The 14,843-nt window shown below is 44.4% G+C and overlaps 1 protein-coding gene across 7 annotated transcripts in view; it reads left to right on the top strand.

Moving 5' to 3' along the window:
* The window catches only part of PHKA2 (phosphorylase kinase regulatory subunit alpha 2), a 70,409-nt gene that overhangs the window by 14,813 nt on the left and 40,753 nt on the right, over positions 1-14,843 (top strand). For all 7 annotated transcript variants that reach the window (XM_042974475.1, XM_042974474.1, XM_042974471.1 and 4 more), the window contains 4 exons: positions 7,549-7,707; positions 10,749-10,796; positions 11,956-12,124; positions 14,135-14,217. In XM_042974475.1, coding sequence (XP_042830409.1) covers positions 7,549-7,707; positions 10,749-10,796; positions 11,956-12,124; positions 14,135-14,217 — 459 coding nt within the window. The remainder of the gene's footprint in view (positions 1-7,548; positions 7,708-10,748; positions 10,797-11,955; positions 12,125-14,134; positions 14,218-14,843) is intronic.

Raw genomic sequence — 14,843 nt, 5'->3', positions numbered from 1 at the left:
GATGCCCGGTATTTGCTTTGCTCTAGAACCATGTTGACGACAATTTTGACATCTAAGTTTATTGTTTTTGTTTACTCACATTTTTAAAAATAGCACATCTTTTTATTATTCTCATTCTTTCCTTGAGTGGTTTCAATATTTCTTTGAGTATTTTTTTTTAATTCAAGTGTAGTTGACCTATATAGTATTATGTTAGTTTCAGGTATACAGTACAGTGATTTGACAATTATATACATTATGAAATGCTCACCACAGTAAGTATAGTTACCATCTGCTGTCATACAAAGTTATTTACAATGTTATTGACTGTATTTCCTATGCTGTACTTTTCATCCCTGTGACTTATTTATTTTATAACCGGAAGTTTGTCCTTCTTAATCGTCTTCACTTCTTTCACTCATCCTCTCACCACCTCCCGCCCCTTGGCAACCACCAGTTTGTTCTTTGTACTTATGAATCTGTTTCTGTTTGTTTTTGTTTTTTAGATTCCACATATAAGTGAAATCATACGGTACTTGTCTTTCTCTTAGCATAACCCTCTAGGTCCATCCATGTTGTCACAAATGGCACAGTCTTACTCTTTTTTATGGCCAAGGAATATTTCATTGTATATATAAACCACATCTTCTTTTTCTGTTCGTTTGTCAGTGGAAACTTGGATTGCCTCCTTATCTTGGCTATTGTAAATAATGATACAGTAAACATAGTGCATATATCTTTTTTAATAAGTGTTTTCATTTTCTTTGGGTAGTGAAATTACTGGATTGTATGGTATTTCTATTTTTTATCTTTTTGAGGAACCTCAGTACTATTTTCCATAGTGGCTGCACTAGTTTGCATTCCTACCAACAGTGCACAAGTGTTCCCTTTTCTCCACATCCTTGCTAATGCCACCCATTTCTTGTCATTTTCATTCTAGTCGTTCTGACAGGTTTAAGGTGATCTCATTATGGTTTTGATTTGCGTTTCCCTGGTGATTACTGGTGTTGAGCATCTTTTCATGTGTCCGTTGGCCATTTGTATGTCTCCTTTGGAAAAATGTCTATTCAGATCTTCTGCCCATTTTTAAATCAGATTATTTGCTTTTTTGTTGTTGTTGTTATTGAGTTGTATAGGTTCTTGTTATACTTTGGGTATAAACCCTCTATCAGATATATTATTTGCAAATATCTTCTCCCATTCAGTAGGTTGCCTTTTTGTTTTGTTGATGATTTCCTTCACTGTGCAAAAGCTTTTTACTTTGGTGTAGTCCCATTAGTTAATTTTTGCTTTTGTTTCCCTTGCCTGAGGAGACCTATCCATAAATATGTTGCTAAGTCCAGTGTCCGTGTAATTACTGCTCATGTTTTCTTTTAGGAGTTTTATGATTTCAGGTCTTAGGTTTAAGTCTTTAACCCATTTCAAGCTAGTTTTTGTGTATGGTCTAAAAAAGGGGCCCATTTCCATTCTTTTGCATATAGCTATCCAGTTTTCCCAGAACCGTTTATTGAAGAGACTGTCTTTTCTCCATTGTATAGTCTGACCTCCTTTGTTGTAGGTTAATTGATTATATAATCATGGGTTTATTTCTGGGCTGGCTGTTTTGTTCTATTGATCTATGTGTCTGTCTTTGTGCCAGTACCATAATGTTTTCATTACCATAGCTTTGTAGTATATGTTGAAAGCTGGGGTTGTGATACCTCCAGCTTTGTTCTTCTTTCTCAAGATTGCTTTGGCTATTTGGGGTCTTTTGTGGTTTTATACAAATTTTAGGATTTTTTTGTTCTAGTTTTGTGAAAAATGCTATTGGTATTTTGATAGGGATTGCATTGAACCTGTAGATTGCTTTGGGTAGAATGGACATTTTAACAATTAATTTAATTAACTTAACAATTCTTCCATTCCGTGAGTATGGTGAGGTTTGTGTGATTGAGTTTTAGAAAGTTGTGTGCCTCTAGGAATTTATTCATTTATTCTGAGTTATCCAATTTGTTGGCACATAATGGTTCATAGTATTCTTTTATTACCCTTTGTATTTCTGTGTTCCAACACCACTTATTAAAATAATAACTGTCCTTTCGGGGTGCCTGGCTGGCTCAGTCGGTAGATCATGAAACTTTTGATCTTAGGGTTGTAAGTTTGAGACACATGTTGGGTGTAGAGATTACTTAAAAATAAAATCTTAAAAAAAAAAATGTCCTTTCCCCGTTTGTCTGTAGACTTTTGTCAAAAATCAATTTGTCATATTTGTGTGGATCTATTTCTGGACTCTGGACTCTGACCTCTGTGTGTCTATCCCTTTACTTCTTATTAGGTAGAGACAAATTTAGGATTGTTAAGTCTTCATGGTGAACTGACTCTTTCATTTTTATGTAATATTCCTCTGTATCCCTGGTAATATTCTTTGCAGTAAAGTCAGCAAAGACCTTACCTGATATTAATATCTCAATTCCTTTTTCTTCCTACCCCTGTCCTAAAGAGTAGGAATTATCATTTATTTAATACTTTTTTATAAGCCAGTCTTTTTTTTAACATTTATTCATTTTTGAAAGACAGAGAGAGACTTTTTTATAAGCCAAAAAGCAAAATGCAAATGGCTCGTTACCATGTTAATCTCTGATTGCTACAGATTCACTTATCAGTGGGCTATAAAGGTGGGGGTCCCAACCCACCACAGCTAGCAGGTAAGGTCATCATGACAGCATAATTATTCACAATTCTTTACGTAATAGTTGTTTACATAATTGTTCACATAATAGTTAATTATTTGCTTCCCATCCTTAGGGGAGGATTTCACATCTCTCCCTTGTTGAACTCAGAAATGGCCATGAGACTTGGTTTCATGGATGAGATAAGAGGGGAGGTAATATGTGTCCATTCTGGCTGGCAGCCTGAAGAGGCAGCTCAGGGTTCGCTGTCTTTCTTCTCCCCTGCCATGGGATGGGCAGTGTTGTGGGTATAGGCTGCTCCAGTAGCCGGTTCCTAGAAGAAAGACAAGACAGAGCAGAACCACGGTCGACCAGCGATGGACATGAGGCATGGAAGAGAAATGAATGTTTGGTGTTATAAGACGCCAGGCCCTGGGCCCAATTCATTCTAGGCCTTTCTCTCACAAATAGGTGCCAAGAAGGGCACTTTCTCTAATTTAGAAATGAAGAAGTGGTGGAAGAGGTAAGAGGGGCCATCAGATGACTGAAACTGAAGGACAAGATGCCCAACTGTTGGCCCCTTGTGCTCAATGAAACACAATTTATTTTGGGCTCATTGTCTCAGGCCTCTTCTCCTCGAGTTGAAGGGTATCATTGTCAGTTCCCTCACAGCAGGGGTGCTGAGTCTCCTGGCTCAGGCCTGTGCCTTCTCCACATTGGGACACTACCCTTGACTCTTCATGGCTGTCCTCATAGCCCCATTGTCTGCAGTCCGCCCCGTCTTCTTCCTTCATGGCCCCACACCTGTCACCTCAGGAAACGGTTGTCGAGCGGTCATGGCGCTTATTACAGAATTTGTCACTAATGTTAATTTACTCTTACAGGTAAAGTACACAGAGAGTTTAGTAAAACAGGGAAGATTGATTTGAGTGAGCAAAATTCAGGGCTAAAGAAGGGGAAAGGCAAAGACCTGGGGGTGGAGAGGGTGGAGAGTTGCCAGGGTTTTTTTCTTAAACATATCAATGGGATAAATATATCCACTAGCCATATTTATTGTAAAAATAAAAGAAGGCACCAGGCTTTTTTTTTCCTAATAAAAATAATGATGGTTACGCTAAGCAGACTTGTAGATTGTTCCCCTAACCACTATCCCCATCTTCCCCATCGGATTTCCTGAAATAATTCTATGAAAAAGAAGTAATGTGAATGAAATCTGTTCAGATAGGTTGATAATATAGTTAGCAGTTATTGAGCACTGATTTATGGTAGATACAGTCCAAAATGCTTGATTTGGATTACTCATTTAATTCTCACCAACAACACTCTCCATTTGAGAGAGAGCGCGCACGAGCGCAAGTTGGGGAGAGGGGCAGAGGGAGAGACGGAGTGAGAGAGAGTATCTGAAGCAGGCTCCACGCTCAGTGCAGAGCCCCACACGGGGCTTGATCCCATGGCTGTGGGATCATGACCTGAGCCGAAATTAAGAGTCGGATGCTTAACCGATTGAGCCACCCAGGTGCCTCCCAGCACCTCTGCTCTTAAACATAATACGCTGAAGGCTATGTGTGGGTATAGATACAATTATATTTTTAAAAGATTGGAAAGCAGCATATGGTTAAAATGATCATATCTGAAGCCATTGGCTTAGCCTGAAAAGCTCTGCCCACTTTCCTCCCGTTGTCTGCGGTTTGGCTGTTTGCGTTTGGCTTGTAAGATTGCAGCAGATATGAAGGCCCCTTCCGTTTAGATAGCTAATGCAAGTAAAAGACCCCAGAGAGAGCTCTGAAGGGATGGACCTGTTGGGTGGTTCACAGAAACCAGTGAGTGAGAATGCAGGGGTGCAGCATAAGCCACGTTTAAGGAGGGGAGTAAGTAACACAAAGGCAAAGCCACTGGCTCGGTTAGAAGAAGGGACAGCAGACTGGGCATCGCACAGTATCTCCCGATCTGTGGTCGTTTCAGTTTTCATGAATTACATCAAAATGGAACCTCCCACGTCTTCCAACGCAGCACGTTATTTTTTATAAACTTAGAGAAAGAAACCAGTCTTAGCTGGGGCTGCCGTAACGAAATACCACAGACAGGCGAGCTGAAACAACAGAAATTTATTTCTCACAGTTCTGGAGGCTGGGAAGTCCAAGACGAGGGTGCCGGCATGGTCAGGTTCTGGTGACGGCCCTCTTCCAGGTTGCAGACAGCCGGCTTCTTGTTGCAACCTCACGTGGCAGAGAGAGCAAGCTGGCATTCTGGCCTCTTCTATAAGGGCACTAGGTGCCATTCGTGAGGGCTCTACCCTCACTAATCGCCTCCCAAAGGCCCTCCCAAAGGCCCCACCTCCGAATAGCATCACGTTGGGAATTAGATTTCAGCATCTGAATAGACACGAATGTTCAGTTCATAATAGTAAATTCAAGGGGCCGCTGGGCGGCTCAGTCCGTTAGGTGTCCATGTTCGGCTCGGGTCATGATCTCACGGTTCACGGGTTCGAGCCCCTCATCGGGCTCAGAGCCTGGAGCCCGCTTCGGATTCTGTGTCTCCCTCTCTCTCTGCCCCGCCCCCATTCATGCTCTGTCACTGTCTCAAAAATAAATAAACATTAAAAAAATTTTTTTAAATGCTAAATTCATAACTTACTGTTCATAACTCCTTTCACTGAGTGCAGTAGCACCGCAGTTTAACATGGTTTGAGTAGGTAGTTTTGAATGTGGGGATCTCAACACCCAGACTGCATCCCTGTAGTGAAACGAGGGGTTCAGACATAATAGCTCTGGGTGGAGATAAAATAATCCAGTTCACCAGGTAAGCCCAAACTAAAGAATCAAAGAAGTAACTTCCAGCTAACAGGACAGTGACATTTCATAATCCAAACCACACTTGGCACTACGTGTCGGCGGTCACTGCTGTGTCATCGGAAGGCTGTTTGTCTCCGTGGACTCTCAGTTGACGGATATTCGAGGAAGGGGCTGATTTCTTTCTCTGGATCTCCTGATGATTCCCGTCCTGGGATTAGCCAACTGGCCTCAGAACAGTTAAAGTTGCTTATGTTATACGTTGCTGGATTTTTTTTTAAAAACCCCAGTTGTCCGATGTTGGACTAAGACTCACACCTTCACCCAGCCATTTCTAGACTTCAGTTCTTTAAAATGATTGATGTACAATTGTTGGCCATGGAGCTGTGTCAAAATACAAAACTCTGTTGCCCCTGTGGGCGGTTTCAGTTGAGTTTTAGATGCTTTTGAAGAGGGCATAGATTAGTTAAAGGAGAAAGTCCACTATTTAATTCCTCATGTGGGACCGTTTGGAACTATGCCAGTGTTTTCTTTTATCTAATAACCGTGGCACTATCACTTTGAAAGTACCCAACAGTTTTTTCGTGAGCCTCCTTGTAAATAATTTAGTTCTCTTTTGAGTAATTTTTTTTAAGCTGGCAGGGCTCTGTATTTTATTGGACGTATTTTATCAGATACATATTTCTTTACATATTTTCAGGACAGGTCAACAAAGCTTGATCTTTATGTCACTCTTTTTCTATCTTATCCATTTTATTTCTAGGCACAGAGTTATTAGCACTGGCTTTTAAAAAAAATAATAGCTTTATTGGGATATAATTTACTTACCGTACATTTCATCTGTTTAAAGTAAACAGTGTAATGGTTTTCAGTATATTTACAGAGTCGTGCATCATCACCGTGATCAATGTTGGAACAATTTGATCAGCTCCAGAAAGTGACCTGTTAACAGTCACTCACACCCCATTTCCTTCTACCCGCCCCCCACCCCCGCCCTAGACAACCACTAATCTTTCTATCTCTACAGGTTAACCTATTCTGGACGTTTCATGTAAATGGAATGAGAGAGTATGTGGTCCTTTGTGACCAGCTTTTTTTTTTTTTTACTTAGCATTATGTTTGCCAGGTTCACCCATGCTGTGGCATATACGAATGCTTCTTCATTCCTTTTTATCGCTGAATGATATTTCATTGTGTAGACTACATTTTGTTCATTCATCAGTTGATGGGCATCTGTTGTCTCCACTTTTGAGTTATTGTGACTAATGCTGTTAAGAATATTGTGTGTACTTTTGTGTGTGTGAAGATCTGGCTTTTTAGTGACTCGGCTGCCCTTTTAAATATCATAGCTAGGGGCGCCTGGGTGGCTCAGTAGGTTAAGCGTCCGGCTTCGGCTGGGTCACGATCTCACGGCGCGTGGGTTCGAGCCCCGCGTCGGGCTCTGTGCTGACGGCTTGGAGCCCGGAGCCCGCTTCGGATTCTGAGTCTCCCTCCCTCTCTGCCCTACCCCTGCTCGTGCTCTGGCCCTCTCAAAAAAAACATAAAAACAAATTTTAAATATCATAGCTAAATAGGACCTCCGATGTCCTGTTGCTTAGTGTGTCCTTTTTGGGCATGTGAAATGTCTGGATTACAGACAAGGCCTTGGAGGCCCGGATAGGGTAGGAGGCTTCCCCTGGCATACAGAGCTGGACTGGTGGAGTGGGGCCCCACATCTGGGTCTCTCGCTCCAGGTTCAATGTCTCCCCAGCTGGTGTGGAAGCATACAGGCAGGAGAAGACCTGAAGACTGTGGTGCGCAGATTTGTAAGACTCTCGTGGGCTTTTTCTATTGGTCGGTCGTTTTGTTTGTCTCAACAGTATGATCTGGTTTGAAAGCACAAGAACTTCAGCGTTAGAAGGTTCCTTAGAGACTTTCTAGGCTAATATTTCTATTATATAGATGAGGGAACCACAGAGGAGTGACGTCACTTCTCTCGCAAGACCATGCTGTTGGTGGCAGAGCAAGGAAGGACCAGAACTCCGATTTCTACTCCTCATCCCGGCCCTCGGCATGCCCCTCAGGGCAGGCGTCCATTTGCCAGGAGTTGGGTGAAGGTGGCGCTGAGTCATTTTGTGTCTCTTGTCTAACAGAATCCGGTCACAGGGCTGCTGTCAGCCAGTCACGAACAGAAGGACGCCTGGGTGCGGGATAACATCTACAGCATTCTGGCCGTGTGGGGCCTGGGCATGGCCTACCGCAAGAATGCCGACCGCGACGAGGACAAGGCCAAAGCCTACGAGCTGGAGCAGGTAATGCCAAGCGGCAGCCACGTTGGCTGCTCAGCCCCTTTCCCCTGAACTGAAAAGCCTCCAAGGAGGTAGCTGTTTGTGTAGAACAGTTCGGTGTACGCGCCCCGTCCATTCCTGCTATAGAATATTTTAGGGGGGTGCTTAGGTAGCCTCCACCTCTCATTGGTCTTTCTCTTTGAGATTTTTTGTCTTCCTTAAAAACAATAAAAATCATACTATTCTGAACAGGAAAAGAAAGCGTCCACATTTCTAACCAGCTACATGTCTCTCTCACATGCTCTGTCCATTTTACATATACTTACATACACAGTGCCATTATACACTCATATAATGACTGTTTTCAAAGAATACACCAGAAATATACGTTCCGGAGTGTATGCTCTGTAGTAGTCATGTTGAAAGGGTATTTCTCCAAACGGTATTGCTGCTGCTTGAAACATTTTCGGAATTTCCCTTAGAAATTCCTTTCTAGTTTGAGCCCTTCCAAAGCGGTCTTATTAATTTATAGTTACCTTTTAATTTTGAGTCACATTGGTGTTGTCCAATATTCATGCCTACGTTACCATCACAGCACTATGAAATCCTCTTACTGATTTCTCAGATCAGAAACTGACGTACCCGCCGAAGCAAAGGTTTGCCATCCTTGAGTACGTTAAGAAAATATTCTGCCCTTGAGCACGGGAGGTATTTTCAGAGTATTTGGAGTGACGGTGTTGAAGCAGAAAGCATTGACATAGAAAATTATAGTTCTCTTAGCAGGAGAACCTTTTGGATTCATCTTTGATTCGTACGTTCCTCCTTGGCCCTCCCAGCCAGCCGATTGTCAGACCCGGGGAGGGTTCTTACAGCCCGATCAGTGCTTGTGATGGCAACCGAAGTGGGCAGGAGTTGTGGGCAGCCTTGACGACAGTAGGGAAACTTAAGAGAGGAAACCTGTCTGTGGGAGCAAGGGAAGGACGGTTTGGATTTGACTGGATGTTGCTGAGCGTAAGGCGATTCAGTCACCAAGCCTTGGAGGTAGAGCAAGAGGTAGTTTTAAAAGATGCTTATAGCAAAAGCACTGGGTGCTCCCCCAAGAAGTTGGATAGTTAGCACATAAGTGAGCCGTTCTTAGCAGCGTAATAATTTAATGTGGATGTTCATCAAACTTCCCATCCTCCCTTGAGGCGAAGTCAAAGTAAAGCCTGCCCGTCTACACACACGTGTGCACGCATGCACACACACCATGTACCTCTCCTCTGTAAGCGTTTTCTTTTCTTCTTAATTTTTTTTTTTTAGTGTTTATTCATTTTTGCGAGACAGGGTGTGAGCAGGGGAGGGGCAAAGAGAGAGGGAGACAGAGGATCTGAAGCGGGCTCCGAGCCGTCAGCGCAGAGCCCGACGCGGGGCTCGGACTCATGAAAGGCGAGATCGTGACCCAAGCCGAAGTCGGACGCCTAACCGACTGAGCCACCCAGGCGCCCCCTCTGTAAGCATTTTCTGACGCAGGCTAGAGTTGACTGGATTTGCTGCTCTGTGACGGACGATAGCGAGGCACGAATAGGGCACGTTGTTTTGATGAGTGTGGTTGACAACTAAAGAGAGACGTTTCCCTTGATTATGGAAGATAACATGGGATCTTCCCGTGATCCGAAGCAGGGATGCTATTGCGCTTGGAGCTTGGGAAGCACAGTCATTCATTGTGTGAGACTAGCCCATGCGTGGCAGGACACTTAGGCTCCTTGGTCCCTATGCACTAAATGCCGGTAGTCCCCATCTTTACCTTGGTGACGGTAAAAATGCTCCTGGCCCCACATTTCCAGATGTTCCCTCACCCCTGGAGGATGGGAATGGCCACCCAGTTGGGAACCACTGTGCCTCTTCATAATGGAAAATAAGTTTTCTTTACTTGAGGGGAAGTCAGTTGACAAACGGTCACGCTGTACACAGTAGGAAATGTTAATTATAGCAATGTTAGTTATAACCTTATCGTGAGGTAACATTTTCTGCCTCAAAAGAGTTTATGACCTAAAGTGAAATCGTATTCTAGAATCCTAGGATTTTAGAGGCAGAAGGATCTGAAGGATAATTCACTCCAGACTTTTCTCTGGTAATTAACTTTCATGGCCTTTACTACATTCCTCCTCGGCAAACCACGTACATTCTGCAAGACAGGAGATGCTCGTGGTCCTGGGTGGGAGCTTCTTCCAGCCAGTCTACTTCGACCTACAAACTGTCCCATTCTGTAGCCACTTGTGAATTCATTTTATGGTGTTTCTCATAGGACCTATTAAGAGCAGTCTTTCGATGGGCCTGAATTGTGAAGGAAGTGGGAGGCAACATAACATATTGACTAAGAGCTCAAACGCCTGCCAGCTGCGTGACTTTAGCAATGTCGCCTCATCTTTCTCAGCCTCAGGTTCCTCATCTATAAAGTGGGGTAATAATGACACTCACCTCGTAAGGTTGTTTGCGAGAATTACACAGAACCCAGGTAAAGTGTTTTATACAGCTCCTGGGCAGAATGTCTGATTATCATCGTACTATTGTTATTATTTATAATAATAATTACAATAGTTGGTTGCGATACGTATTATTGAGTAACCTTGGCGGCTACTTGCATTTTGTAAGAACTTTACTCAATAGTCCAGTGATGGTGTCACAAATGGCTCTTTTGGCAAAGTGTCATTACTTTGGGGCAGGATGGTGGACTTAATTCATCTTTAGCATGACAAAAATGAATTACTAAGAATTGTGACATCAGAATTAAACATCAGGGTACTAGGCTTATAAAAATTGTCTCGCTAAAACACCAGTGGATTTCAGAACTGGAGGTGCCATGTGGTCCAACCCCTTTATTTGAGATAAGTCACTGCATCCAGATTTTCTTTGTTTGTGATGGATTGGAGGTAATCGAAACAATCGGAAGACGTGTATATGCTCAGGATGTGCCTTCTCAGGGAGGTCTCCAGGCAGCCCTGGTTACCGACCACGTGGTAAGGAGGTGGTTTTCATGGAGCAGGGAAGCTGGCCTCGTCACTCATCCCGCTTTATTTCCGCAGAACGTGGTGAAACTGATGCGGGGTCTTCTCCAGTGCATGATGAGACAGGTAGGCAAAAAATGGCAAATGTGTTTTCAGGTCATCTCAGTGGGTATTTATCATTTACATGGTGACAGCTAACATCCCTAAAGCGTCTTGAGCTTTTCTTCTCAAGTGGAAGAGAAACAGGAAATATTTTACGTTCTTTGTCCTTTTAAATTATCTTCAATAAGGACCCAGGCTCAAAGGACCCCATTACTCAGAATCTCTTTTGAAGAGTTACTTGTGTAAAAGGAGAACATGCCCTTTTTTTAAATGGGGCAGAGACCATTGTTATTTATTTATTTTCAATGTTGACTTATTTATTTTGAGAGAGAGAGAGAGAGAGAGAGCACGGGCAGGGAAGGGGCAGAGAGAGAGAGAGAGAGAGGGAGAGAGAATCCTAAGCAGGTTCTGCGCTGTCAGTGCAGAGCTCACATGGGGCTCGCTCCCATGAACCATGAGATCATGACCTGAGCCAGAATCAAGAGTCGGACACTTAACCGACTGAGCTGCTCAGGCGCCCCAGATATCATTGTTTTTTAAAGCCACTCCCAGACAACCACGTAGCACTGTTTATTTTGTTGAGTTTATAAAAGGGTTTCCTTTCATTTGAGTTGAAATGCTTGAGTTTTTAAAACTTGACATTACCGTTTACTGGTATCTTCAGCGAGGAGTAAATAAAACAATTCATTGAGCTTGTACTGTGTGCAGAACATCCTGCTGGGATCTGCACACATTCCGAGATGAATGATACTGTCCCCGCCCTTCATCAGCATATGCCCGGTTAGTCTTCGAAGACCTAGTTGCCCTTTCCTTTGGACATAAGGAAACAAGAAGTTGAAGTTTAAACGGGGCCTCTTTGTTCCCTCTCTCTCTTACTGAGTGCCTCCCGTGTGTCACAGCTCATGCCGGGCATATGCAGACAAAGAAACCCTTTGGCTTGACCCGTCGCCCTGCAGAGCTTGTTAAAATCCCACTGGGCCGGGCCCCTTCTGGTGCGGACGGGAAGAGTCCCCCACACAGCCCCTCTGTGTGGTGCTCACTAGGGATCATGTGCTGCCTTCCATCCCTCTGGCTCCCAGAGGTAGCTGCTAAGAGGTCTAGAACTAAGAGATGGACTTTGGGTATGGCCTCCGCCCGCCGTCAGCCCCTTTACTGTGTGGAGCCGGCTTGCTTCCTCCCTCAGGTACATAAAGTGGAGAAGTTCAAGCACACTCAGAGTACCAAGGACAGCCTGCACGCCAAGTACAACACCGCCACCTGCAGCACCGTGGTGGGTGACGACCAGTGGGGCCACCTCCAGGTGGATGCCACCTCCCTCTTCCTCCTGTTCCTGGCCCAGATGACGGCCTCCGGTGAGCCAGGGTCGTTCGAGCCCATTGTACAGGGAGTGACATTGTACAGGGAGAAGGGGGTGGGGAGGGACAGGCATTGATTAGAATTCAAAATAAGTTATTTCTGTAAAGAAAAAGCATGCTCTTGATAACGTTACGTGCACTGACTCTGTGACATGCTCATAGCCAACCTTCTGAGGACTGGTAGGACAAAGGGCTGTTGATCCCAAAGCTTCCTTGCTGCCACTGTTTACTGGAGCAGCCGAGATCAGATCTACTTCTGACAGTCTGAATATCTGCAGACGGCGTCAAACCCCCTCTTAGGATTTTCTTCTCTAGTATTAGCAGGCCTGGCCCCTTCACCTTTTCCTCTCACTGCCCGGCTCACCCCCTTCTAGACACACCCTCATCTACCTGAATTATACCCAAACGGTGTCATTTCTAGAGCTCGGCTATGTGCCCGGAGTGGTCGGTCAGTCCATAGTACCCATGCTGGGAGTGGGCCCGAAGTCCCCGACCGTGAGCATTGCCCCTCAGCCCGAGCCGTTGGCTTCCTGAGCTTCAGGCTGCAGCTCGTCTGTAACCAGAGGGTCCCTCCCGGGCCAGAGCCTGCCGCTGTGGCCCCCGGGGCTTAGGTCAGTCAGCTGCTGTGTCGCCAAGTTCTCGTCACCGGCGGTAAACTGACCTTTGGAGTTAGAGGCTTCCCGTGCAGTTCGGACTGCAGGTGTGAAACTCAAAGTTAGCAGAAACCCACAAATGATATTGTTACAGCTTTGTGAATACACCAGGCATTTATAAAAAATACTTCTTGGTTGTGAAAATTAATATGAACCTGTAAATAGTTTGGAAAATTTAAGAAAATACAAAGAAAAAATTCCACTGTCCATTTTCATTTGAATGTGTGTCCTCCAAGTTTTTTTTTCTATTTAAGGTCTTATCGTTTGCATGGCTAATAATCTTTATTATACAGCATTGTGACCATTTTCCCCATGATCTTACAAGCTCTCGATAAACATAATTTTAGTGACTTTATCAGTGGATATGTTATAATCAAACCATTCCTTTATTCTTTTCCCCCTATTGTAACTAATGTTGCAATACCAACTTTGACCCCTTCTCCGTTTGCTTCCTTCTGTTGGGTGTCATTCAGAGGCTACTTACATATATTACCAAGTTGTTTTCAGAACAGTTTACTAGTCAAACTCCCCCCATTGATGCAAGAGTTCATATCTCACCATACCTCTACCAGCTTCAAGAATTCATACTTGAAAAGTATGTGTATTTGCCATGGTCAACTAAACGTTAAAGGACCCAAGCAAAAATCCAGCCCTGTTGGTCACCGCCTGCTTCAGTGCAGCCCCCTAGGGAGGTCCGGGGAGCTCGCCTTTCCACGAGGTTAAGGGTTGTCTCCTGACGCTGGGGGCTCTACTCTCTCGTCTGCCACTGGGGAAATGTACCCACCCTTTGGCTCGCTCAAGGGTAAGAATGGTGTCTGGTTGCTCCGGGCTAAAATTCATGGTTTGTTGGAAACTTCTTTGCACAAATCCAGCACTACCAGAAGGCCTCACACCTTCTCTTCCCATTTTTACTACCTGTAGGCACACACTCCTCCCTTCCTTTTTCTTTCAGAGATTAGGCATTAACCGTTCCAATTTACTTCAGACTGAATTAAAAAAAGGTTTTTTTTAATGTTTTATTTATTTTTTGAGAGCGAGCATGAGTGGGAGAGGGACAGAGAGAGAGGAGGACGGAGGGTCTGAAGCAGGCTCCATGCTGACAGGGTGACGGCAGCAGGCCCAGTGTGGGGCTCAAACTCATCAACTGTTAGATTATGACCTGAGCCGAAGTCACATGTTCAACTGACTGAGCTCCTCAGGCACCCCATGCTTCAGACTTAATTTTTGATGCGCTCATAAGAAAACTGAAAATGGGGGTACAAGGATTTCTTTCCTAGTGTGGTATTTGTAGTTGGTAATTGGCAGCTCTCTCTTCACAACGTAAGTCCGTAACTTTACTGTTTTTCTTTACTAGGTTTACGTATTATTTTCACCCTTGACGAGGTGGCCTTCGTACAGAATCTTGTTTTTTACATAGAAGCTGCATATAAAGTCGCTGTAAGTATCAACCCCGGTAATGTTTTCAGGTGTCCAGTTAAGAAGAATAAAACTCCTACCATTCTTGGAGGGCCAGACTGTTTGGGGCTGATCAGAAGGTTAGCGAGGTTAGAGCTCTGTGACTGTCACCTCTGCGCACAGAGTGCACGTTTTCAACCTGGAACGCAGCTGGGGAGTTGATGTTTTTGGAATGCACCACGTGCTCTGCTCGAACCCATTGTTCCGATCTGAAATAAGACCAAAACGTGTCCTGTGGCCTGTACCGGGCCGGCCTGACCCAGGGTGAAGGGCGGCCGCGTTGGCGTGTGGGTAGGAACTGCTGTGCGTGGGGATCCCCCCACGCAGCCGACAGGCGGAGGGCCCAGAGCCAGATGTGGGCCCTGGCCGGTGCCGGTGGGTGTAAACTGTATAAACCCCATCCAGTTCCTCCAGGCTTCTGTCTGATATGGAAGGCGGCGCCTTGCGCACTTCTTAGAAAACAAGGAACCTTTGCAAAGCTGAGCGTAAGGGAAGTAAAGAAAGGGTAGAGTTTGTTTTCAAAAAAAAAAACAAAAAAAAAACAAACCCAAAACACCACTATGGTCTAGAGCAAGGGTCGGCAAACATTTTTTGTAAAGGGCCAGACA

Source organism: Panthera tigris, chromosome X (assembly GCF_018350195.1).
Source record: "Panthera tigris isolate Pti1 chromosome X, P.tigris_Pti1_mat1.1, whole genome shotgun sequence".
NCBI classification, from domain to species: domain Eukaryota; kingdom Metazoa; phylum Chordata; class Mammalia; order Carnivora; family Felidae; genus Panthera; species Panthera tigris.
The sequence above is the reverse complement of the archived record's forward strand: the minus strand, read 5'-3'. Positions and strand labels throughout refer to the sequence as shown.